Source organism: Rissa tridactyla, chromosome 5, assembly GCF_028500815.1.
Source record: "Rissa tridactyla isolate bRisTri1 chromosome 5, bRisTri1.patW.cur.20221130, whole genome shotgun sequence".
In the NCBI taxonomy this organism is placed as follows: Eukaryota; Metazoa; Chordata; class Aves; order Charadriiformes; family Laridae; genus Rissa; species Rissa tridactyla.
Window position 1 is genome coordinate 62,827,887 of NC_071470.1, and position 26,073 is coordinate 62,853,959.

Genomic DNA, 26,073 nt, shown 5'->3' on the forward strand with positions numbered 1-26,073 from the left:
GAGGGCCGCGGGGCTGCGAGGGGTCGGCCGGCAGTAGGAGCCGACGCGCCCTCGCTGCTGGATTTGGGGTGGTGGGCCGCCAGCGCGGCCCCGCCCGGCACCTCACAGCGCCCCTCGGCCGAGTCTCCGCCAAAAACAAGCTCCGTGCTGGGCCCCAGCACCGCGTACGGGCCCTCCGTCTGCGCTGCGCCAGGCGCGGCCGTGAGGCGGGCCGCAGGGTGGTTCCTTCTCTGTCCCCCTCCCTGCCCTCCCTCCCCGGTGCCAGCAGCACCTGCCCAGCGTGCGGCTCTGGGTGCTGCTGCCGGAGGCACTGAAGAGGGCTCACCGCCCAAAACCGGCGGCGATGTCTTTGCAGTCCTCCCGGGAAGCCGTGGCCGTTTGCTAAGTGTTTCGGAAACCTGAAAGAAGCACCCGCCCGGTAGCAAGAGACCCCGGCAACAGCCTGGGCCAGGTTGTCCTCATCCACCCCCTTTCCCTTTCCTACTGGATGGTGGGGTTTGCTGTCTCCGTAAAGAATCTCTGTGGTTGGAATTTTGGGGGGAAGCATTCCCAGCCAAACAGCTCAACAATAACCATTTGGGAACGTTTCCTGGCATGGAGGGATCCCTTCACTGTCTGACCTTAGTGGGACTAAGACAGTGTGAACGCTAGCGCTGTTTTCCTCCTCTCCCTCCCCTCTCTCTCCGCCAGGATGCGGTATGACTGATGTTATTTATTGACTGTCTTGATTCTTCTCCTAAAACCCAAATAAGGCGGCATTTATCCGAAGTTTTGCCCTGGTGCTATCACTTATGAACCAACACAAGACAGCCACCTGCCTAAACCCACACCAGCCTCCAGAGGTGAGCTGAGTTATACATCAGCCGTTTATCAGTATTTTATACTTCTAGCGGTCAAGCAACGCTCCTTTGCCCTGCAGCTTTGGCCCTCGTGGCACACCCTGAAGAGATTTCATCTCGTTGATCCTCAGGGATTACGAACCCCTCAAAGCACAGGTCCTCAGAGCAAGCTCAGCACCAGCAGGTGCCCTGAGCCCTTACTGAAGCGGCCGCATTTCTGTGGCAGCAGCACTGCCAAGGGAGGAGACAGCTGCTCTCGCAGAAAGGCAACCGCTCTGTACGCTTCTCAGTGTTTTAAAGGCCAAGGAAGCTATTTTTAGAGCTGAAATAACATTCTTCCTGCTCTGGTATTTCAAATTTTGCGTTATCCTGGACTAATAAATGGCTCCTCGCAGCATTTGCTTTTTGCAACCCCACAAAATCCAGAGATCTTGGACAGGTTTTCCCTCTACGTTCACCTGACACTGCCCCATGGCACTGCCACACTAAGGAGCTGCAGGCCATGACAAGCAACTACCAGGCATGGCTTTCCTTGGGCAAGGAGGTGCTTTTGCCCCCACATCACCAAGACAGACCCCAAAATCAGGAAAAAAGTGTGCTTGAAGTATCAGTGTTAACTACATCCCTGACTGCAAGGCTTCCTACGATAGCAAAAGTCAAGTAAGCTCACTTTAAAAGTAACAGAGGGAGGTCTTTGAGTTCGATAACCTCCGGCTTTCAGCAGCTGAGGCTGAAGAAAACCCTCTGCCAAACAGGCGAGAAGTGACAGTGCTCAGCCCCGCTGATTTTGGCCAGAAAGGAAAACGCAGCGACTAATCAGAAACTGCCTTAGTCACTTCACCTCTGCCATCAGCCAAAGCTTGAAGGAAAACAATGCAGCATATGGGATTTTAAAGCAATTTCATTTTTGGTAAACTGAGTGTCTGAGACATTTTGTTCGCAGCTCTTTTTTGAGCAGATGGTGTCCCTTCAAGTGCTGGAAAATGCGTGACGCTGACAGGCCCACCAAAGACCTCCCTCAAAGAATGAGGCTTAAAAAAAGGGCACAGCCTGGGTACAGCAAGCATGTGCTGAAGCCCACCTGGTGCAGGACACAGTAGAGGTGCCAGGAGGCACTAGCCGTCCAGGGGTGCTGTTACATGGGCTCACGGGGATATTTCCTGCAATCCCTTCTTCACAGGACACTAGTCCCATGGGAGGAGCAGCCCCTCTCCCATGAACCTCATCCTGCAGCATCCCCCCACCAAGGGGTGTGGGGGTGCAAAGGCAGGTAGGGAGATAGGGCACATGGGTGTGTTGCTTTGAACTGCATCCCACAGTAACACATCACCCACCTCCCTCGCAGTAACACCGCGCGTCCCAAAGCCTGCTGCAAGCTCACCTTGACCTGTGGAAAGGGTCTTTCCTCCCACATCTCCACCAATACTGCCTTGGCGAAGATGAGTAGCCACAGGTACGTTCCCCCATCTCCTTTGGGGTTACACCTCGCTTTCCCAGGGGTGGGTGGATGACAGAGGCCGACACTGATGTCAGAGTCAGGTGTCAGAGTCACTGATGATCAGCGTCAGAGGCTGACACTGATGTCGCTCCCTGCTCAGCCCATGCCTTCGAAGACACAATTGCAATGACGCTGGTGCACAGATGTGACAATGCTTCTGGGACGCTGTGGGCAGCACGTGACTTTTCTTATCCCAGTCCTCACTAGGTTTTCCTGCTGAGCCACTGAGACCCACTAGGGATCTGTCTGGCAATCTGCCTGGCCCAGAAGGGGGACCTGCTTCAACACAAGCAAATGTTTGACATTCTGGCTTTGCATTGCTGTCTGTAAATTAATATTTCCTCCCACCGATGCCTTACAGCACGTGCATGTTACCTGTGCAAATTTTACCAGTTCTCTTCACGGGGACCGAACTGCCTGCCATCTTCACATCCACTTTTTTCCAGCAACAGAGAAGTGGGAAGGCCGAGCCCCCACATCCTGACACCAAGTAGCAGGATCAGGCATTGGAGGTATTTTATTTTTCATGTAAAAGACAGAGCTTCCACAGAGCTAACCCCTGCCCTTGCAGACCTCGCTCGCAGATCAGGATGAAAAAAAGCAACCTCATTCCCCTCTAATTGCAGTCCTCCTCAGTTAATCTGAAGACTGGCTATGGTTTTACTGGGCTGGTTTTTTGTGGGGGAAAGGAACACAGAGGCAAGGAAAATGGAAAAGGAAATTGCTTTGAGTTTGGTTTCATTCCTGGGAAATAGATGTCTTCTGAAAATGGATTTACCACCTGGTTTTCCTGTCCTGCTCCTTTTCGCTCCAAAGCCGGAGCAAGGTCTGGCAAGAAACTTTGCCCACCCGGAAACAGGAGCAGCAGGGAAAAGGGGCCAGGGATCGCTCAGCAGCAGCCGTCGGAGCCACTCTGTACCCTGATGCATGGGCTAAATACAGTGCCTAGGCAACTGTTTCTCAGTTTAAGTGTTAACTCTAATTTCATTAGCCAGATCATCTCTCATCAAAGCCATCTGTTCCTGTATCGGGCTTTTTAAATATTGTGATAGGCTTCATTTCTTCAAATGCCCTGCTGCTAAACAGACACCATCTGAGCATGTACACCCTTGGCTTGGCATTTACAGATGTGCTCGGGATTTGCTGGAGAGGCAGTCACCTGCAAAGGTGCAAGGGTGCTCTCACCCTGAGATATATCGCCAGATCCCAGCCCTCCAAGATGAAGTGTTCCCTCTTTCCAGCTCGCCCGCATGATCTCAACTGAGAAAAATTCACCTGAGTTTGGGACTGGAGCAGCAAATTGGAGTGACCCACCCCATCTCTCTGCAAGAAAGTGACACCATATAAGTGGTAGGAAGGGAAGTGGAGAAAATGAATACAAAATTTCAGTGTCTTTTCCATAAAAAGAGAAGTCAAAACAATTATCGCTGTGATGGCAAACACATGGGATAAACAGGACTTGCCCGTGAGATGGTCAGGGTCTGAACGCTAGGGAGGAAACCTTGAAGGTGTGTGCAGATGGGAGCTGCCGACTGGCACACCCCGGCTCCAACCCGCACATGTTCTGGCCTGGCAGGAGGACAGTCCTATATGAAGCAGAGGAAACACTGAAAAAGAGAAAAATTATTTTTTAGGAATACTGAGATTTAGTAAAATAACAATTTCCTACTATTATGCTATAAACACTAATGGAATTATGTCAGCCAGGAAAATTTAGTACCCCCAGTTAATATTGAGGTTGGGCATTACCGTGCAGAGATGGTAAGCACCGTTTCACCTACAGTTTTTATCTCTGCTGCTCACTGGGGCTTTTCTCCTGAGCACCTTCCAAGGCCTGCAAAAGGGGATTTTTTTATTTTTTTTTTTTCTGGCAGGAGGCTGCAAACCATTCACCTCCCTGGGACTTGCTACGGCTGTACCAAAGCCAGCAAGATCGGATGGATATGGCGGCAGCCGGGGCACAGAGCAGTGGGACAGGCCTGCCAGAGTCATCTGGCTGCGGATTCCCAAAACCAGGGTGGGAATTCTGCTATCATTTTCTCCAAAAAAGCCTAAATCAGGGTTTAACTCTCCATGAAGTGGGATTAGCAGGAGATGCACTCAGCGAATGCACTGCGCCCCACGCGCGAGGGGTGATTAAAACAGCAAAAGCCTCCAAACCGTCTGGTGGGCAGCCCTGCCCATGCAGGGTCACCCCTGGCTCCTCCACCATCTCAAGCACTTTGCTAGGTTTCAGGGCTTTTGTTTCTCTTGCCTCTGTGCCCCTTGTCTAGCAGGGGCAGCATTGCTGGGTGTGTGCCCCTGGATGCCAGCTCCTGGGCTGGGCACCACTCCAGGGCCATTGCGGGAACTGAGACACGTGGGCACATGTTAGCAAATGCCTCCTTTCACACTGGGCTCTGCTTTCGGTTTTTCTTTTCATTCTTCTTTTAAAAGAAGATCTTAAGGGAAATTGTAACTTGATTCCCAGAAGCGTCCCAGAAGGCGGTGAAGAGGAGCCCTGTAACTCCCTGTGAGACCCTTTTTACATAAGGATACAGCTACAAAACAGTCAAGGAGCAAAAATTTCAAGGTAATACAAGTCCAGCCTGGCCATGCCTTTGCGGACACAGTCTGGGAGCTGATACATCATCAACCATTAAAAATCTCTCCAAACTGAGAGCCCTCCCAGCTGCAAATACCCCAGACATCCGCTGACCAGAGCCCATAGGTCTGTCACCACGTTTCCAGCCTGGCATGGACTCCTGGGCTCACGTGAACACAGGAGATCTTTCAGAAGAAGTTTTTTTTCCTGTGAGCCTCCCAGCCCAACAGCTCGATGCGATACCTGAAGTCAGACCGCCTTTCCCGTCTCTTGGGCTTATTTCCAGGAAGCTGTGTTCTGGCTGCCGGTTTCTGGGTCTGAAAAATTATCAACGCCAGCCAGAGGACAGCAGTCACCTTGCACTTGCAAGCTGTGGAGGGAGATAGGGATGCAGGCATCACCCAGGGTTACAAGGGAACAGCAGAGCCACTGGAGGGAGTGGGCAGAAATCCACCCCTGAAGCTCCAAGCAGCCACCTTTGCATCCCCTCCCAGCAATCCCCCCACTTTCACCACGTATTTTTAAACTGGCTCAGGGCTGTTTCCCACCCCAGGCCGCCATGCTAAAGCTCTGCATCCAAGTGCCAAAGGGCTAAGTGAAGTTTTGGTGATGAGACACGTAGGACCCTGGCACAGCACCTGGTCCAACAGGAATGCCACCAACTTTCCCAAGTGCGGCAGTGGGGCTGCTGGGCAGGAGATGGCACACAGTCTGCTCCACTTGGCTGGTGACCTGCTGGGGTGTTTCTGCTGTGGACGGAGCACACTACTTCTGAGCCAACACTGCATTTCCTAAGGGCCCCACCAGTTCTGGGAAAAAAGGTTAAAAGATCCAGTCCCAGCTGCATGCCAAAGCTGAGAGCCTGGAAACACTCAGCACAACAATGCATGGGGCAGTGTACAAATACCTCTTGGTCCCAGTCACACATGGTGTTACTACAGATGGTTCAACATGGCAAGAACAAAGTTAGAGACAAGAGAAGATCGGGCACTGTCAGACCATCAGATCTTAGAAAAGTTTGACAGTCACTGTATCCTTGGTTTATCATAGAATGGTTTGGGTTGGAAGGGACCTTAAAGATCATCTTGTTCCTACCCCCCCTGCCATGGGCAGGGACACCTCCCACTAGACCAGGTTGCTCAAAGCCCCATCCAACCCCCCAACACTTCCAGGGATGGGGCATCCACAACATCACTACAAGCCCCACAAAAAGCCCCTCTCCAACTTTCTTCTAGGCCCCCTTTAGGTACCAGAAGGCTGCTATAATGTCTCTTCAGAGCCTTCTATTCTCCAGGCTGAACAACCCCAACTCCAAGCCCTTCCTGCCTCTCCGAGACCCTATATCTTCTTGAGGGAGACCACACTAGAGAACGCGGCCAAAATGATTTCCAAACCAAAACAAAATCAAAAAAACGAAGCAAAATATTCAAAACAAATGTGCAAAAAAATCAAAACAAATAAGCAAAAAAGGAAACATATGGAAGTATTCCTTGTTTTACCAAAATTCAAGGCATTCTCTTCAAAAATCTAGTTTTCCTGTAAAGGCTAACTGACGTTTTTCGCCAACTCCACCACACGGAGCAGCTCATCTACAGAAACATGAATTCAGGTAGTACAAGCTCCAAGATAAGACATTTGATGGAATCATAGAATGGTTCGGGTTGGAAGGGACCTTAAAGATCGTCTAGTTGCAACCCCCCTGCCCTGGGCAGGGACACCTCCCACTAGACCAGGCTGCTCAAAGCCCCATCCAGCCTGGCCTTGAACACTTCCAGGGAAGGGGCATCCACAGCTTCTCTGGACAACCTGTTCCAGTGTCTCACTGCCCTCGCAGTAAATAATTTCTTCCTAAAATCTAATCTAAATTTCCCCTCTTTCAGTTTAAAACTGTTACACCATGTCCTATCATAACACTCCCTGATAAAGAGTCCCTCCCCATCTCTCCTGTAGGCCCCCTTTAAGTATTAGAAAGCTGCTATAAGGTCTCCCCGGAGCCTTCTCTTCTCCAGGCTGAACAACCCCAACTCTCTCAGCCTGTCCTCATAGGAGAGGTGCTCCAGCACTCTGATCATCTTTGTGGCCCTCCTCTGGACCCGTTCCAACACATCCATGTCCTCCTTATGCTGACAGGAGCTTTTTTTTTTGATGGAGGAGCTTTGACTTTTCTGAATGATGTTTCTTTATTTACTTTCAATTTTTCAAAACCATGATGTCACAATTTAGGCTGGGCTGGACAGTAAACCAATGACAGATGTTTTCTATTAACCCCTCTCCCTTCCCAGAAGGGAGAGAAAGACTTACGGTTTGAAAAAAAAAACCCTAAAACCGCTTTAATGAAATACTAACAATAAAAAGATAATAGTATCAATAAGAAAATAATGAAATATATTCAAATATATACAAAACCAATATCGAGCTCCTAGGATGACGATCACATCACCAGCCAGCACTGGGAAAATCCCAGACTGGACTCGGCAGCAGACAGGAGCTGGATTCAGGAACACACAGAAAGGTTTTGGGTCACCTGCCCTGTCCGCTCCTTCCTCTACGCTCTTCTGCTTCCAATCGTCCAACTTGGTTCATAACAAAGAGAGCTAACCTTGGTTGTTACAGCAGTAAGTATAAACAGGAGCCTCTCTGCATACCATTCCTTGGTATTAACTATAAACATCAGACATTATCACTGATAGAAGCAGACACTGTCTAAAAAAACATACCATTATAATTTCAGAGAGTGCAGTCAGTTAGGAGAGACTTAAGTGAAAAGTAAAATCACTGAAAAGAAAATTGGTTTTGTTCTATCTCAAACCGGGACACATGGGTAATTGCCAATGATTTCAAAATCTCAGATCCCTGAATCCCACTGGAACTGCTGTTGCTGCTGAAGTCTTACACTCACAGGGGAAAAAAAAAAAAAAAACAAACAAACCACCTTGTTGTAATTTCAGATAGAGAGGTTCAGAACAGCATGTACTTCTTTGCAGGGCCAGTTATTCTTCTTACACCACATGCTTGACAGGAATCAGCTTAAGGAAGTCCAAATACGAGCAATACAAAAGAAAAAAAAAAAGTATGATAAAGCTCAACACGAAGATGTGTATCTAAGTGCCTGAAAGTGCATTCACTGCAGTTTGCCAGCCAGCACTCTGCACAAACGAAATGATGGGAGCACCACTAAGATTAGGCATTTGCGCATGGTCCCAGCTTCACTCCTACACTCAAACATCAAGTCCAAACCCACCACCTGCATCATTTTGAAGGCGGGGTCCCAATGAATTTTGTCGTTCTCCAACTGCCCGTTGACCATGCTAAGAAGGAAGCAACAGCACTATCTTTCTCCCAGCTATGGGAGCCCGTTTCCACCCCCTCCTGCAGGCACCGTAAGGGCTGGTGGGAAGACAGCTCCTACTTGTGTGCGTGTAATTCCCGTGTCTGTCAAACAACCCTGAGTCCAGATGAATGCACATCAAGACATGACTTTTGACACACTCAGGTCTTCAGGCACATCTCAGCAGAAATCAAGGAGAATTTACAGCAAAATCTGAACACGATAATATTTTTGGTCAAAGCGTTGTCCTGCAGTCACATTGGGCTGATAAAGTGGGATTTTCACATGCAAGAACATGCCATAGTTTCCTTTCAAGCTTACGTCAGCTTGAATTTTCTTTTTCCCACCTCTATCAGCTTGGCCACTAAGCCTGAAGGAATCAAATCTCTTGATATGTTTCTGTTTGACAACACTCCTCTTCCACTGATGAGGAAACCAGAAATGCTGAGGGGGTAGGTATTTTGGAAATGCTGCACCAAGTGAATAGCTGGAAACACCAAGCAAAATACTGCTGTTATTCTGATGTGTGATGCACAAAGCCCTTCGCTTTGGCAGACATTTAAAAATAAAACACAGAGGCCAGTCTAACTCATAACTGTTTATTGTAAATCACTCAAGAGTTTACACATCATTAATGGCAAAGTAACACTGTTAAAACACCTGCTGGATGAAATACAGAATAAAGACAACTCTCTTATATTATATGGCATAATTTAAAAAACAAGAAACAGAACAAAAAAGAAACCATTTTAATTTTTTTTTTCCAGTTCTGCATCTTTCCTGAAAATATCTGGGCCTGAGCCTCAGTTATCTCGAGATCACCGCCTTGCCCAGGGCATGGGGCCGCGCAGCTGGGAAACGGGCACTCCCTCTCTGTGGGGCAAGGCAGTGACCTCCTTTATAAATGAAAATCATGCCCCCTATCTTCAAAAGTGCTCCAGTGCTGACAGTACAAAGCCTCTCTCCTGCACTGGCTAACATTTAACACAAAGGGCTATATGTCCCATTAATTCCACATGCCTTTTTTTTTTTTTAATCTTTTTTCTTTTTTTTACCTTTTTTTTTTTTAAACAAGGCAACTTAAATTCAGAAGCTACATAACTGTCTTTATATTTTGCTCAGAAACCAATGGATGTTGCATGCAGCTGAAATATTAGTAGAGACTCTGACTTAGATAAAGGTCAGTTTTCTAAGACCCGCTACTCAAAGGCAGAAAAAGAACTTAAGAGGCCTCTTGTGCAAAAGGAGCTAAAATATGCATGCATCAATGGCCATGACTGTTTAGAATATAACTTAGGTCTCCAAACATTGAAACCGAAGCTTTATTTGGCTTAAGACATGTTTGAGCTCTATACCTTTACAAATTACAATGTATATGCAACAGTAAGGGAATCATCTCAACACAGCATCAGTTGGTATTTTGGCCTGTATAGAGACTAATCTTCAACACAAAAGCCTGCTCAGCAAGAAATGGTTTTCATATTTAACAAAGACAGCAGCACACTGGGCTGGCTAACAGGGCTAACAAAAAGAAGAAAGCAGGTTACCAAACTAACATCTAACTAACTTTAAGTCAATTTTTCCCCTTGGACATCCTGTTTTTCATCAGTGCTGTTACTGTCCTTTCCACTAGTCTGTAGCTGAAACAGCACATTGGGCCCTGCCCCATCCCCTCCGAGAGATGTGTCTCAAAAGTATATTTGATTAATAGTAGAAACAAAAATCTCCCCTAACTGCACTTGGAAAGGATAGTTAGTTCCTCCAACCTGCCAACATTTACCATGAACAAGCAAATTACAATGTATTTCAGACATGAACTACAGTGACTAAAATCAAATCTCTCTCCTGTTTAACTATAATATTAAATAATATATAACATTTTCACACTTAATAGTCTGAAGTTTGGACATAAGACAGCTAGTAAGGAAAAAAAGCTGGGACCAAATCTGTTCCCAGGGAATGAATTTGGCCCAACAGATCTGAAAAAACTAAGTTTAACAAGAGGAAGATAAATCCACCACAGGCACGGGGGTGCATGCACACCCACCCACGTGTACGACAGCGCTGGCACAGCAAAGCATTACTTTTCAAGCACTGCCATCTCCAGTCCTTTCCTTGCGAGCCTGGATCATCTCCTTCGGAGCCTGCTTGCGGTCAGTGACCAACCCCAACCAAAACATGAAGTCAATGAACCAGGTGGTGGGGTTGAACTTCAGGCCCAGCTCACTGGCTGAGTAGTCGAACGGGAAGGTGTGGTGGTAATTGTGGAAACCCTCACCTGAAAAACAGAGAGAGAGTTTAAAGACCACATGGCCGTTGCGTTTATGAATTTCAGAACGCTCTCAGGTGGGACATCCCAACGCCTGTTTCCCAAGTCCTGAATCTAGTGCAGGTTATGCCCCTGCCCGGCTGTGGGAGACCTCTGGGGCAGACCCACAACGGACTCCATTTCAGTGCTTTGGGCTTTCCTCCCCAGTAGGAAGGGGCATGTCCCAACCCTTACACTCAGGAAAGAAAACCATAAGAGTGGAGATGCACAAGCAAGTAAGAAGCAGAGTTGCTTACTTCTGCTGTGCTGTCCCCAGCCGACTGCTGGGAAGAGAGGATTGCTAGTGTGAACACGTCTCCCCCCAGAGACTACATGGCATTCTTTCAATGTGGGCACCATCAGTAGAACAAGGGAGCCTTCCTCTAGGATGCGCAAGCTCCAGCCTCCTGCAAGCCCTGGCTCCAAGTGGTGTCCAGCTGCAGGTGCCCAAAGCCCCGACCAGCGTGAAACAGCATGGGATGTCGCTCTGAGTTTGCAAAGCTGTACCCAGGGCTACAGCACTTACCAATGGCTCCCAGAGTGACAAAGGTGTTCTGCCTGGGGTTGATGTACTTGTCGTAAGGGCGATTGCCGTACATGTGAGCAGCACTGTTGACCAGCCACGTGACATTGAGGGAGATGGTGTACCGGAGGATGGAGGCAAGGAAGTAGGCATTCCACAGACTCTCACCCCAAAGGTACCACGGCACAAAAGTAGGGATCACAAAGCACATCAGCACAACCGAACTCTTGTAATACCTACGGGGAAAGAAAAGGACGCCATTACTGTGGTGGGAATGACAGCTGGGCTGAAGCGGCGTTGGATCTCTGGAGACAGGGCTCTGCCAGAAAGCCCTGGCATAACCTGGGCCAGCCCCATAACTGAGGCAACAGGGAACATTTCAGACATCCACAATCACGACGTAACTTTTTCCAAGTGCAATTCGAAATGCCAAGACAAACCGAAACCCCAAAGCAGCAGGTAATACTGCAGCTGAACAGCTGTGACCCAGTCCCAACGCAAACCTCCCAAGTTGAGCACCTTTACACCTGGGGAAGCACAGAGTTGCCTGCACACCCTGCGCCTAGGGTCCAGCTCTGGGACTAGAAAAGCCCGGGGCTTGGCGTGGCATTGGTGGAGCTGTGTCAGAAACACGACTGATGCTATGAGCCGGCAAAGACTTCCCCTATGCTCAGAGCAGAGGGGAACCTGAAGCACGGGGCAGGAGCAGCTCCTTTCTATACCACTGCTGCTGCATGAGCTCCAACAGCAGCAGCAGACCTGAAGCAGCTGCTGAGAGAGCACGGGCACTCCACCAAGGGTGAGGAGAAAGACGCGTCTTGGCCTGGGGGCCAGGATTACTGCTGCTCTCTCAGCCCACTGCCTGGCACGAGCCCTGCCACTCCTCCACATATTGGACAAAATCAGCGTGCAGTGGAAAACACGGAGGGAGGAAGCCGAACAGTCTGAGAACAAACAGGAAAGCTTTATAGTACAGCCAAAGCCACATGCACAGGCAAGGCAGGGAAGAGAGCATAGGATGCAGAGAGCACAGAGGTGAAGAGCAGAGACCATAGTGGGAGGAACAAAGAGAAAAATCATGCTGGGGGAATTAATCCAAGGCAAGTGGAGAATGGGCTTGCAGCTCAGCAAAAAGTGTGGAGGCAAAGCCAAAAGCAAGACAGGAAATAAGTGACTCTAAATGGGTAATGGGATAAGGGCACTCAGGAGCGGAGAGCAGCAAGACAGTGCAGCTTGGGAGCCACCAAAGGGGTGTCCCCAGCTTAAGAGGAAACAAGGTCCTGTCTTCCCCATTGAGCCCTTCCACCTCCCTGAAGCCCAGATTTACTACAGCCCACAGTGATCTCAGGGTATCATCATCAAAGCAAGCTGGCACATGAAACTGGAGCGATAGGCTGAGGTGACAGGATTTTGAAGGGTGCAGAAAGAAAAGAAACACAAAGTAAGACCCATCTTATTTGCACTCATATGACAGGTTTAAAATAGACCCCTGCTTTTGTTGAGTTTTCTGGAAGGGATGAGGAAGAACAGAGTTTAGATTTCAAACAGTTATTAAAACCTTCCACTTGATGAAAGTTTTTCAGATAGGAAAAACTGTCAATTTGGTTTGACAAAAACCATTGGAAAATTGAATGTTTGTTTAAAACCCACAGAGGATTGGAAAAACGTTAATATTAGCAGTATTTTTGGAAGGAAGAAAGTTTCCATTAACATAGTTCTCATCTATAACACACCAGGTAGTTTTGATCATCTTGTGTACGAAATAAATTAACCTCTTGCTCTGCAAGTTCTCCGTTTGATAATTTTTGTTGTTGCTTGGAGGTTGTGCCTCACATGCTGGGCTCCAGAAGATCTGCAGCTCTCCAGCAACACCAACCATGGTGAAAAGAGAGTATGTCCTCAGCTCTGTCACAGAACTCTATCTTCACGTACCTGAGCCAAGGCTCTCCAAAGGAAACAGTCCGCATTCTTTGCTCCACCAAAGATAACAGATAATTTCCCACTCATCTGACTGACTTCTGAACCAGGCTGTGGATAAGGTTTGCAAACATCATCAATTCAAGGCCAGGATTTAAGTAGAGCTGGAGAAAAAAAGTATTTTCCAGTCCAGAAAACTCCTTCAAAGTTCAAAGCTTCTCCCACTCCAGGAAGATAAAATAAAATATGAAAACATCTTATCAGGCACCAATAAAACCTTCCTGTGAGACACAAGAAGCCCAGACTGAAGTCTTTGGTGAAGACATGAGATCTCACATCCAAACAAACACCCAACTACATTTCCTCTGTCTCCCTTTGACTGAAACATCCACCCTGGAATGAGAAATCTCCTTACCTGGAGTTCAGGTGAACCAACGCCTCAACAGATGCTTGTTGAGCACTGCTTTCACCACATGAAAACTTCATGATGAAGACACTTCACCTCTAAGCCTCTCCTTCACATCACATGCAGGATTATTGCTCCATTATTTGGAGAGGGTAAATTTTGCTGTCAGTCATGCCTGGAGCAGTACTGTGATTTCAGCTGAAGTGATATGGTTTAAAGCTCATTGAGTGCTACCGCATCCACAGCTCACCAGCACCACTGATTTCAGCAAAGCTAACCATCTGACCTTAAAATCAAAGAGTTTATCATGATCCTTACTGATCTGACCTACCAGGTTTTCCGTGCTGTCAAAAAAACCCCAGCACTTCGACCTTATAGAAAGGAGAAACCTGAATTTTTCTTCACAGATAAGGGAAGGTAAACTCCCAAGTCCTAAATTTAAATCCCGAGCAGAGACATTTGCTAAGACATAACTTCCCTGCAGAAGACACACTTCTTCACTACAAAATATTTTCAGCATAACCAAAGCAGTAGAGCCTGCTTCTTGTGGGATGCTGTTGTCTTGGAAAAGGTAATAACGCAACCAAGAGGAGATGCAGCAAACTGCAAGGGAGCCTTTGCAAACAGGCACTGCTGACTGACGAACCAGTAAAAGCAACAATACATGAAGGGCAGGGAATTCCTCACTCCTGGAGATCTTCCAAAGCAGAGGTGCCCTGGTTTGAGGTAAACCAGAGCCAATTTTCTATTCAGTAATTTTACTTTTCAACTAAGCCTCTTCTAACTAACTGAACTTTCTGAAAATTAACAGCATATTATTATGGAGACACTGTTCGTTCTCAGACTGATAAGACCTGATTATTTGTAATTTATGCCAAGGAATGGTATGCAGAGAGACTCTTGCTTATACTTATTGCTATAACAACCAAGGTCAGCTAACTTTGTTATGTACCAAGCTGGAGGGCCAGACGCAGAAAAGCGTAGAGGGGTTGCACCTGCGAGGAGAAGCAGCAGAGCAGGTGACCCAAAACTGACCAAGTGGGTACTCCATCCCATCAGCATCATGCTCAGTATAAGAGCTGAGGGATCAAAGGGTCCGCCCACTTTCTTCAACGGCCAGCATCCGAGGAGGACTCGGTCTGTTCGTCTGCCTTTGATGCCAATTCATGCATTCCTGAATCTAGATCTGGAATGCGGTTCCCGTCCGTCACCGAGTCCAGTCTGGGGCTTTCCCAGTGCCTCCCAGTGACACATCCTGGGAGGCTGATAATGGTTTTGTATATATTTAATTATTTTCTTATTGATATTATTATATTTCCTCTTATTATTAATATTTAATTAAACTAGTTTAGTTTCTTTTCAACTCATAAGCCTGTCTCTCATTTTCTCTCCTCGCCTCTGAAGGGAGAGAGGTAAAAAAGCATCTGTCGTTCATTTCAGTGGCCAGCCCAGTCCAAACCACAACAAGGGGTAATTCTGCTAGTGCACGGGTTTCTTTAATGCAAAAAATCCCCTGATTTCCGGACACAACTGATTGCTCCCCTCACCCACAAAACACTCGGAAATGAGCTTATGTGGTTTACTGAAGTACCTGGACCAAATGCTTGCAGGCAGAGACAGTCATCTTGTGCCTAAAATGTATTTTAGGTACAGGTACTCACATAGAGGACAAAGTACGTTGCTCAATTCCCACCTCTCGCACTGCGTGTAGCAAACTGAACTAGATCTGTGCTAATTCTCCAGGGAGATAATTAATTCTGTGAAGAATGACAGCCTTGTGAGAGGAAGCGCTTGGTCTGCGCTGGCCCAGAGGTGCCAAACATGATTTTGCAGAGGGAAATGTGCACTTCTGCATTAAGGCAGTTAGTGATTACAGCATTTGCTCCAACAATCAAAGAAGGCGGCTGAGATCCCAGCAACTTCTGCGGTGGCTGTTTTCACAGACAACCTTGGCTTTTTGGAAAAGCAGAGCAACAAGGACAGTGCTCCCTGCTTGTGCAGCAGAGCCTGCAAGGACAATCAGCAAGCGTCAGCCACACGGCAAGAGCGGGGGCCAGAGGGACCGCAGCCCTAATGCCTGCAATCAAGGTGGCAGGGATACCTTGGGGGAGAAAAGGGAAAGATAAAAATAAAGAATGAGCCACAACTAAACAGGTGGAGGGACCTCTCCACCCCACCTCGCACAAGGGCCCAACACTCCCACTTACTTTCTTTGGAACCTGACGACAGGGTCATCCAGCAGGTCAGTGAAATCCAGTTTCCTCCCCTTCTCTATGACATCCCGGTGCTTGCGCACGAACAGCCAGCCGATGTGGGAGAAGAAGAAGCCACGGCGGGCATTGTGCGGGTCCGCATCCGTCTCCGAGTACTTGTGGTGAACACGGTGGTCTCGACTCCACTCGTAGATGTCATTCTGCACAGAACGCACGGTGGGGTGAGAGGAGGCCAAGTACTGCTCCAGCAGTACCACCTCCAGCTCCTTCCCCACACAGTAACAAGCCCCTCTCTGATGCTCCTCAAAAAAGGTTATCGACTAAAGACATCCTGAGGGACCCCAGCTTTGCAGGCAGACAGACCCCCCACTGCTCCTGTCAGTGCCCACACAGCATGGGGACGTGCTCTGGGAACCGGTGACACAGACCGCACAGGTCGCAGGGCTGGGTCTGCCCTGGTCCTGTGTCCTGCCTGGGTGGACACTGGGTTGGAGGGATGAGGTACGTACACGTTTACACTGTTACTTTATGACCCTGCCACAGGGGAGCTTGCATATTTATTTTCAGGGCACTGCTGTGCAGAGGCACTCAGTTCTGGCATCCTTTTTCTAAGCTGGCTGAGGTCAGTTACCACTGATGCCCTCCGGGCACAAATGCAGCACTGAAAATGGGGCAGAGCTTGTGGAACTCTACATACGCCTTTTCCTGACCTGAAGAGGAGCTGAACTTGTTTAGCCTTTCGGAGGGATGCATCTTCCACAGTAAAACCAGCACCTCCATTTAAATTACTGCTCTGCCAATACTTCTAATACTTAAAGGGGGCCTACAGGGAAAGATGGGGATGGACTGTTTATCAGGGAACAGAGTGATAGGACAAGGGGTAATGGTTTTAAACTGAAAGAGGGGAGATTTAAATTAGGTATTAGGAAGAAATTCTTTCCTGTGAGGGTGGTGAGGTACTGGCACAGGTTGCCCAGAGAACCTGTGGATGCCCCATCCCTGGAGGTGTTCAAGGCCAGGCTGGATGGGGCTTTGAGCAGCCTGGTCTGGTGGGAGGTGTCCCTGCCCAGGGCAGGGGGGTTGGAACTAGATGATCTTTAAGGTCCCTTCCAACCCGAACCGTTCTATGATTCTGTGACTAAGGTATCAAAGGCAATGTGCCAATCTTATGGCAAATCATTTGCAGCCAGGCTGGAATAAAAGTCTCAGACCCATAACATCAGCTCAGCATTGGATCCAGATCAGATACAAAAAAGTTCAGTCCTGTCTCTGCTCAAGCTGTCAGCAGATACGGGTCACTGAAATGCCTTATGGCTGTAAACGGGATTAGGTAGATTGCAGGGAGAAAGGGATGGAGCGCAATTTCAGACTTGGATCCATAAAGTGAGACTTTCCGAGTTCACTCAGCCAAAGGGATTTCAGCCTGCCAGTTTGCTCTGCAGGATGCACTGGCTATTGGACTAAACTGCCAATCTATTAGTGCAGGGCACTGTAAACATGTACAACGCTTGCAAAACTCGGGCCACATACTCACCTATGAACTGAATTGCCCAACACCAAAACATGGAAACGTTAGCTAGTGCCCAGATCCACAACAGTGTGAACTTTAATCAGAATGCTTAGGCGGAGTGTGCTTTCCTCCACTATTTCCATCTTTGCACAGCCAGGGAGGTATGCAAGCAGTAATACCCAAAGGAAGGAAGGGCTTGGGTTACTTTTAGGAACAGCAACAGCACCCACAATCACCAACCACATCAGCTGTGTTCCCAGCAGAAGTGCAGCAACCATCACGGTGCTGAATATACTGCAGGACACAATAAGCCCGGGCTAATGACAACTATGTATATCTGTATCTTGTTAGACAAAAGCCCTATGCTGAAATCATTGCTCTTTCTCTCAGCTGACAACATCTGAGAGAAAGCACTGAGGCTGCCCATGCTACTGAGGAAACTCCAGGAACAACTGCAAAAAGCAGCAAAAGACTCCAGCTCAAAAGCCTGCATGTCCGATTTCAGCCTTGCAAAGATGCTTTCTGTCTGCAAGAGCCCACAAGGGACAAGCGAAGAACAAAAGCCACGGAAAATCTCAGCTTCATTGCACTCCGTTGTGCTCAGCCCTGTACTGTTGTCACACGGTGGCCGTGGACGCAGTGACGCTGGGAGTGGGCTGGGGCTGAGGGGAACATTTTTCTGCAGCACTGACTCATCTAAGCCATTGAGAGGAGGCTGTAAAGACCAGCCCCTTACCAGCGCTCCAGTATGTCGCACCTTAACTATCCCATTGCACAAGCGAACAACGTAAACTGAGTGAAGCAAAGGAAGTCACCAAACTCCTCAGCGAGAACAAAGGGAGATCTTTACCTTGCTGCCATCTTATTTTTTTCCTGCAGAGAAATCAAAGGGAATGAAAGCCTCTACACTGCTTCAAGTGGCTTCAGCAGGAATATCCAGAAGACTGGAAAATGCCAAGATTAAGTCATTCAAAAATAAAACAGGGTTATGCAAGAAGCACACCTAGGAAAGGTCCTCTTTCTTAACCAGAAATAATTTTTAAAGTGAGACTATTGATCAGTTTGTCACAAGAGCACTTGATAAAATTATCTGTGGGACAGCAGATAACCAGGTCAAAGCAATGATACTGTGAGAAATTAATTATTTTTTTTTTTAATACCCTAGGCCAGAGAAATAGAGGGCAGAGGCCAGAACTGTCATCAATAAATACACCAAGAACTGGAGCATAGCACATGTAAATATGCTCCAAGTGTATCAATAGCAACCATTTTTTCAGGAAGACATCACTCTTGATCAAGTTTCAGGTAAACACAGGAGTGAAATCCCTTCCAAAGCAGAGAGCAAGAGCATCATGCTGTGACAGTGATGCAGACATCCATTAGCAGGTCCCTTAGTAAACCTGCAGACCGAAACATGACAACAGACTGGGCTATGTAACAACCTCAGTGTGCTGACATGAATTTCCATACAGCCACTGTTGCTGTGTGCAAATGCTCACAGCACAGCCTCAGCTGACCAACACAGCTTGTTGCACGGAGCTGGACAGGAGCAACAGTACGACGCAGTTAGCGGAGGAGACGCCAGCAGGTCTCAACCGAGATGCTGAAACCTAAACACTAGGAGACCAAGTAGACATAAGCCAGGTATTACCTACTTCTGAAAGACATGTGACATATTTCTGAAACAGACATGTGACAGCAAGAAGTACAGTCTTCCAAAATTGTGAGCACTTCACTCTGGATGGAGAGAAAAAAACATGGCTTAGCATGCTCCAATCACAAAAAATGCACTAGGCAACAGGGCAAAAATGGCTGCATTTGATGGTATTTCAGCATTCCGCAGCCCGTTCAGCATCAAGTTAAAACTCTTCAGCAGAGTTTCCCCTGCCCTTCAAGAAGTTTGACTATTTCCTCAATATTCAGCATTCAGAGATGCTGTTAGGTATCTCCAATCATACCTCTTCCTCCCAAAGCCAACATGAGGGAAACAGACATGAAAACCCATTCACTGTCTGCTTGTGGTGTTGAAAACTGCCTGTAGCAGGCAATGGATGTCACGGTAATTAGAAGCAGGCTTCAGACTAGTTAAAACTTAGAATGGGTGATTTAGCCTTTCATTTTCTTTCTGACATGAAGGGCGCGAAGGTGTCTTGAAGATACTTTGAATTACTTCCCTTCCTCAGAATCACACCATGTCCTCAGCCAAAAGCAGTGATGAGGCCAACGCAGCTGAGAGCAAAATCCATAGCAACAGGGGAGGAGAACGCAATGAAAGCCCAACATGCAGGCTCACTGCAACCAGCTCGACACATTCATTTAAATTACTTATGAAAGATAAGATTAGCTGTAAAACAGGAGAACAGTACCAGGGGCTTCTCAAAACTCAAACCAGTTTTAACATGCTGAGCAAAGGGCTTGCAAAGCTCTGCAAGAAACCAAGCAGCACAAAGCAGCTGGAATATGGCTCAGAATAAGGGAAGGTTATAGCCAAAATGGACACATTCCCATATTCAGGCAAAAGCATTATGCTCTTTGTAACGTCTAGAGGGATTAACAAGGTTGATTCTTTCCATCTTAAAAAAAAAAAAAAAAAAAAAAATCAAAGATGATAAGTGAACAGCGCAGAAATTGATAAAGGGACTCTCTTCATCCTCTGTCAAGGTACTTGAACAAGAAGTTAACCAAACAGACTGAAGGGAAAAAAGCTGAAAACTCAAGGCACAACACACATGTGGTACTTGGTGCCACAAGGGGTTACAGCAGCCGGGCTCAATCCCTGTCCCAGCCAGTGCTAGGGATACCATTACTGGCCTGTTCTCCAAGAAACAGTCTCAGATACTAGAACAGACAAAATCAAAATGTATTGGACGTGGCTAAATCTCTAAATCCCTTTATATCAGTGCTGTGTGCACTAGTGCCTTCCACAGGGTAAAGGGAATACTGCTATTCTCTTCAAGAAGGGGAATACAACCAGTCTTTGCTTCTTGAACGGCAAAAGAGCCAAGCAGAAGGTGGAAAAGCCTAGATAGCACAAGTCTGGTATTTGCCAATGGGCATTTTCAGTACGGGTACTAGTCCTTTGTTTAACTGGTAAAAAATGCCGCATAAAATTAAGATCCTGAAAGGATGCCTGCTCTCCTTTCTGTGCACGTCAAAACCTCCAACTGCCTGGAAAGACAAAGAGATTTGATTACACAGACATACTTGCATCAAGTTGGCCCTTACAAAGGTTTCCATGTTGTCCTGTGAAGTGTGGGGCCTGAGCTGTATCACAGACAGGCTGCTGGGGTGCTGAGCCCCTGATCTGGGCACTTTCAAATTGGTCCTTAAGCAATTATTACTCCTGGACTGCCTAACGTATACTGTTCTGTGGGTGGTGAGAGGGGCTCTGCATCGCCTGAGCCAGAAGAGAGCGTTATCAGCAAATGTCTTTCTGCCAATATTTTTTTTCTTTTTTTCTTTTGCCGTCTCTAAGCTGAGGGGATCCCTGCACAGGAGAGAAAGCTGCCTGGAGGCCAAGAATCTGGATGAGCAATCACAACCCCACCTGGAAAGCCATGGAGTTCGCTGCAGCCAGAAAGATCCGCAAAGGCAGCTTGGCTTTGTAGGAACGGTGGCTCCACAGGCGATGTGCACCAGCTGTCACACCCAGGGCTGTCATCAGGAAACAGAAGTATGCTGAAAGACACAAAAACAAAAACACAGGATGTTCCAGAGGCCAATTGTGATTATTTTTGCTTTCCTTGATGTAAAGATGATCCTTGCCCCTGCCTGCCGACCGCTGCAGGGTCACTCAGAAGATGAGGCCGGGCAGACAGAAGGTGAGGTTCTCAGCCCATCTCTGCCCCGTGGCCCCAGGGATATGTCATTCCACTTCCTAGCCCTCCCCATTTAGAGGGTGTGTTGTTCAGGAGAGTTCGGCAGCACTGAAGCACCATGCTGTGAGATGTTTAGACAGTGTGCCTTCGCCAAGTACAGCGGAGTGAAAATTCATCACTCATGTCAGAAGAGTAGCAGCAACTCTTCTAAAAGGACACTGCCAGCCTCCTCCAGACAGGTCTTTGCTCGAGTCTGATCTGCCAGCTAGTTTAAGAGCATCACCTCCCACCCCCTGAGCTGTGTCAGAGTTTCCACAATGAAAACTTCTTTCATCATCGGGAACTCATGACTCGCTAACAAAAATGCACCAGGAAGGGGAGCATTCACCATCTCCTCCAGTTTCAGGAAGTGCTTTTCCTTCCCTTAATTAAAAAATTGTCCAAGTAAACTTGTTCTGAGCATTTTTTCAGATGGCCAACCCAGCACGGGAGCAGGTCTGTTCCTTACCACATTAGCTCCAGGCTATACAAATAGCCCAAGCGCACGCGTCCTGCAGTGTAGCCCCACTCCCCCACCCCCCCCCCCCCCCGGCTTGAAATAACTCCCACACCAACCACCATTGCAGTATTGGTACGTCCCTGGTTCTCCTTTCAGTGGGGACCATGCTCACACATGCTCCAGGTGGTTAACCTCACACTTCCAGGGGCAGGGGCCGCAGAATGAGACAGTGGACCCGGGCCTGTCTGCTCAAGCTGTGCATCTGTGCAATGATCGCATCTCCTTTGAGGTGCTCACTGTTTTTGTCTCTAGTGTCTTTGAATTTCTGTGTGATGGATGATCCATAACCTGAGTTGTTTTGACTTGCAACAAAAGAGGAGACTATGGGAAAGGGTTGGAAGAACACCCCTGCTCCTCCTTTTGGAGAGAGATGGAAGGAAAAATGTGAACAGCTAGGATGAAAGTATTATAAAAGTCCCAAATAAACTGGACCACTTAAAACTACTCACATTCAAGCTGCCATGATACATAGACTTTTGTCTCCCTCCCATACGTGTTGATTTCTGATACCATGGCTAAAGAGTACAGGCTCATTTTACAAGTGTAAAATTAAAACAAGACTGGATTCAAACAGTAAGAATATTACAGGACAACCTCAAATGAGTTTGCACCGTCTGAAGTGATGTGCTGTTTAGCCAGGGCTCCCTACCACCTTACACACACAGGCATGTTTTGGTTAAAACAGCCTATTTCAAATACCTAAACAGAATTACTGGAATAAAAAGGGAAAACCCTATCCCCAAAAGGGGGCTTTCTACTTTTGTCTGTGTCTGCACAACAGTCCGTCCAGCAGGGAACCCTGTTAGACGTGCAGTGACTAGAAAGGAATTCACAATCAGCTTTTGCCAGCATGTAATGTAAAGCATCTATCTTTGCAAAAAGAAAAAAAAATATGTATATGTAGGTGGGTGTCTACTGTGTCTCTCTATCAACTCACAGTGCTTGAAATTACAGCATCTAAGAGAAAACATAATATAAAGATATTCGGTAAAATAAAAGCAACCATATTTCATGTTGTTACCCCTACGGACTGAAGGGGTAAACGGACCTTATCCACTCCACTGATAGATTCATCAAAAACAGATTTACCCAAACTGTTTCACATAATGTACGTGGCCCAAATTCCTGTCATCTCCTGCACAGCAAACCAAAGCCTTTCTTCACAAAACGCAACAAACAAATGGAGCCAGGATGGTCCTAGTAAAGACGACACATCTCCGAAACCTTTTTTGGACACCATCACTGAAGAGACAATGCTCTTTTTCAGCAGGCTGCAGTGTTCAAGTTACTCCCAGAAAAGGCTCATTTGTGCAGTTAAGTCCAGTGCACTGAAGTCTATTGCCAAATTCAGACTCCTGCCTGCTTCCTGAAGGAATGTACAGAAATGAACTGAAAATCATACATTCTGCTTGCACATTATTTACAGGTTTTGTTGAACTTACAGATCACTCTCAGATCAATAAAAATGCCGACACCACAACAACTCACACTCCAGTCTCCGCTGCAGTCTTGCATCCCTTGTCAGTGTACGGACTCGGACTTCTATGAAATTAGGGAAAACCTATCCTGTCTTTTTCTGTACGTGATGTTGAGCTGCGCAGAAACATCACTAAATAAGGCCTTCCAAATTGCTCAAGTGACTGTAATTGTGGGAACAGATCTGTGACACACAGAATACTGACATTATCCAGCTAACATAAAATTATTAAGGTTATAGTCCTGAATCATTACGAGAACATATTGTCTGTGGGATTTACGACGGGTTAACCTCATGCTAGTCACAGGGGCTGAAACCTCCCGCCTTCAGCAGTCTCTTTGCTTCCTTAAAGCACAAAAAGGAGCTTTTCTCCCACTTCAACGCAACAGATCATTTAGTTGGCCAAGTGCTTCTCAAGGCATCCATCCATCTTAATCACTGTTGATTGCTTAAAACCAGAATTAAAACAAAAGACATATGCAACATTAAGGTTGATTTCACTTTCCTTCTCTGTCCAGTGCAAGAAGGAGTCTGAGTGGTAGGTAACATACAGACCACGTGAAATAGCTGCACCGAATACAAGGGATTTGTGCCGCTTGATGATTCAGCTCTTACAGAGCTCAGCTTAACAGAGCTGAGCCCACTCCACTCATTCAGCCCACTCCACACCACCAGCATTGCAGCAGAATGGACCAGTGTCTCGGGAGTCCAAGGACTGCCCTAGGTTTATGTGCCAGCCTGTGTCCATACCTTTGAAGAGCACCTCCCAGCCCAGGCCCCATTCCCAGCATCATTCCCAATTCACACTTCCCAGGAAGCCCTGGGCTACCAATGGGAGGAGGATTTATCTGCAACATTTCTGCAGGAGCCCTGTTGCTGCACAGGCGGCCTCGCAGCCAGCACGTCTCCAGCCATCAGCCACCAGCAGGCAAGCACAGCTGTACTTCAGGATAGGGCCTGATGGGTGTCGTGCCCCAGCAAAAGGAGGGGGACACCTGTTTCACAGGGGGCGGCTGGCACACTGGGCTCTCCCAACAGCCACGGGAACAAGCGGGCTCTCGCCCGCGTGCCTTGCCAAGCAGAGAGGCAGAAAGGCCAACAAGAACGAGCGCCAGATTGAGGAAATACCCTCAGAGCCTCCCAGTAACACACTGCCCTGATCAGATGGGTTCTTTCCCAGGGCTTTCCTGAGCCGCAACCACAAGGTCTGTCCTCTTGCCCTCTCCAGACCTCCAGGGCCTTGCCAGCCCCCACCACTACTACAGCGATCAAACTAAAACGGCTGGGGCTTATAGCCACGCATCGTGCCTATTTTTTAGCTTTGCGGAGGAGGAATCATAACAGCAGGAATTTTCCTAATATAAATCCCGAGGGCTGAAACATCCCCAGACACAGACAAAACTACTCAGGAATTTGGTGACCAGAGCAGAAGCAAATCCTGTCAGCCAAATGCACTGTACAGTGATACCAGATTTCTGTGGTTCTTACAGGAATTAGGGTGCCTGAAAATATTACTCAGCCACTAATTCCCAATGTATAAATAGCCAAGATGACAAATACCTGCTATGTAAAGACAGGTCTCAAGCTTTCCTGTGCAGAATAAATTATAAACTTAAACCAAAAATCAGACTACAACCCATTTGATTTTACATTAATTATGCACAGCTACAGTAACTACTGTAGCCACTACTTGAGAGAGAGTCACTACTTACCTACCTGGCTCATTTTTGGGGGGGGTGGGGAGTGAACATCTCCATGAAACACAAAAGGATTACACCGTGGAGCAAAGCAGCTCGGTTAATAGCAATTTCCCTTCATACTGAAAACTTTCTCTTCGACCGTAACTAAACAGGTCTCCTAAGTAATAAGGAGTGAAAAACACAGATTGCAGAAAAAGGCGGGGGGGGGGGGGGGGGGAAGAAAAACACAAGAGAAGTCTCAATAAACAACCTGGAATCCAAACAGTTAATGATACAGTTCTTTTTAATTTAATGAGGTACTTAATGTACAAAGAGGAAGCTGCTAGAATAGCCTGATTAGTTTTCTGCATGTTTTAGCGAGCTAACTCTGCAACTGGGTTGACTTACCAAAGCAAAATCACACTCACAAGGAAACCACATTTCAAATTTAACCTACAGACTGAAGACTGAGCTGTGCTATCGATATATCTTGGCTTCACACGCGATCACAGGCCACCACAAGTATCAGAGACTCTGGATTTAGAGCAGAAGTGACCATCTTGCTGAGGAGGAATAATATACTGCTTTTCCTCCCCTCAACCAGTGCTGCAGGGCTGGCAGGAGCGCAGCTTGGGAGAGGGCTGTGTTGAAGCGTGGCGGAGGAGGTTGTCAGCTGCCATTGATGATGGATGTGAAGGAGGAACAGCAAGCTGGCAGCATCCCCACCTCCCCAAGACGCCTAGCTTTGAGGTCAAGAGGCATTTCCACAGGGCTGTCCTCACCAGGAGGCCAAGCTGGCCCCAGCACTGACTGCACAGAGAGAGCTGCTTGTGAAACAAAAAGGTCTTGAGGGATAAGGAAGATGGAGCTAGAAAAGGGCTGGGTGAGGACTCGCTAGCCACAAGCCTGGGGATGGAGCACACAGAGCTGCCAAGCAGGCAGGGCCAGCGTCTAAGAGAGCCAGGGCAAGAGAGTTCCACCAACAGTACTGCAGCCTCAGCAGGAGCTCTGAAGCCACCTGACAAAAGGTTGTGTCACGCTAATACCAAATTAAAAGAAAGCGAGAAAACAGAAAAAAAGAAAATAGCGGAATGAGGACTTCAAGAGAAAAGAAATGAAAGAACAGAAGCTAACATAGCAGAAAAAACTGTCTGGAGAGACCTGGGATGAGAGGAAACAGAGCAGCCAATGAACTGATCTGTGAAAGAGAGCGGGTTTAAGCCTGGTTATTTCTGGTGTTGTGAAAAGCAAGCCAGAGCTGTGCAGCTCACAGTTTCATACTAAGCCCAGAGGGAGAGCAGGAAGATCCTTCAAGCCACTTTCTGATCATTTATTCAGTTTTGCTTCACTGATGGACTGAAGGCAGCACAGAACGCCGGTTTCACTGAGCCGCTGGCAGGGAGCCATCTGCCTG

The 26,073-nt window shown here is 47.5% G+C and overlaps 1 protein-coding gene across 1 annotated transcript in view; it reads right to left on the reverse strand.

Moving 5' to 3' along the window:
• Positions 1-8,834: 8,834 nt before the first annotated feature.
• SCD5 (stearoyl-CoA desaturase 5) overlaps positions 8,835-26,073 on the reverse strand; it is a 35,172-nt gene continuing 17,933 nt past the window's right edge. The window contains exons 2-5 of the mRNA XM_054203358.1: positions 20,674-20,804; positions 15,611-15,816; positions 11,084-11,316; positions 8,835-10,527 (exon numbers count right to left, since the gene is read on the reverse strand). Of these exons, the coding sequence (XP_054059333.1) occupies positions 10,337-10,527; positions 11,084-11,316; positions 15,611-15,816; positions 20,674-20,804 (761 nt within the window). The 3' untranslated portion in view covers positions 8,835-10,336. The remainder of the gene's footprint in view (positions 10,528-11,083; positions 11,317-15,610; positions 15,817-20,673; positions 20,805-26,073) is intronic.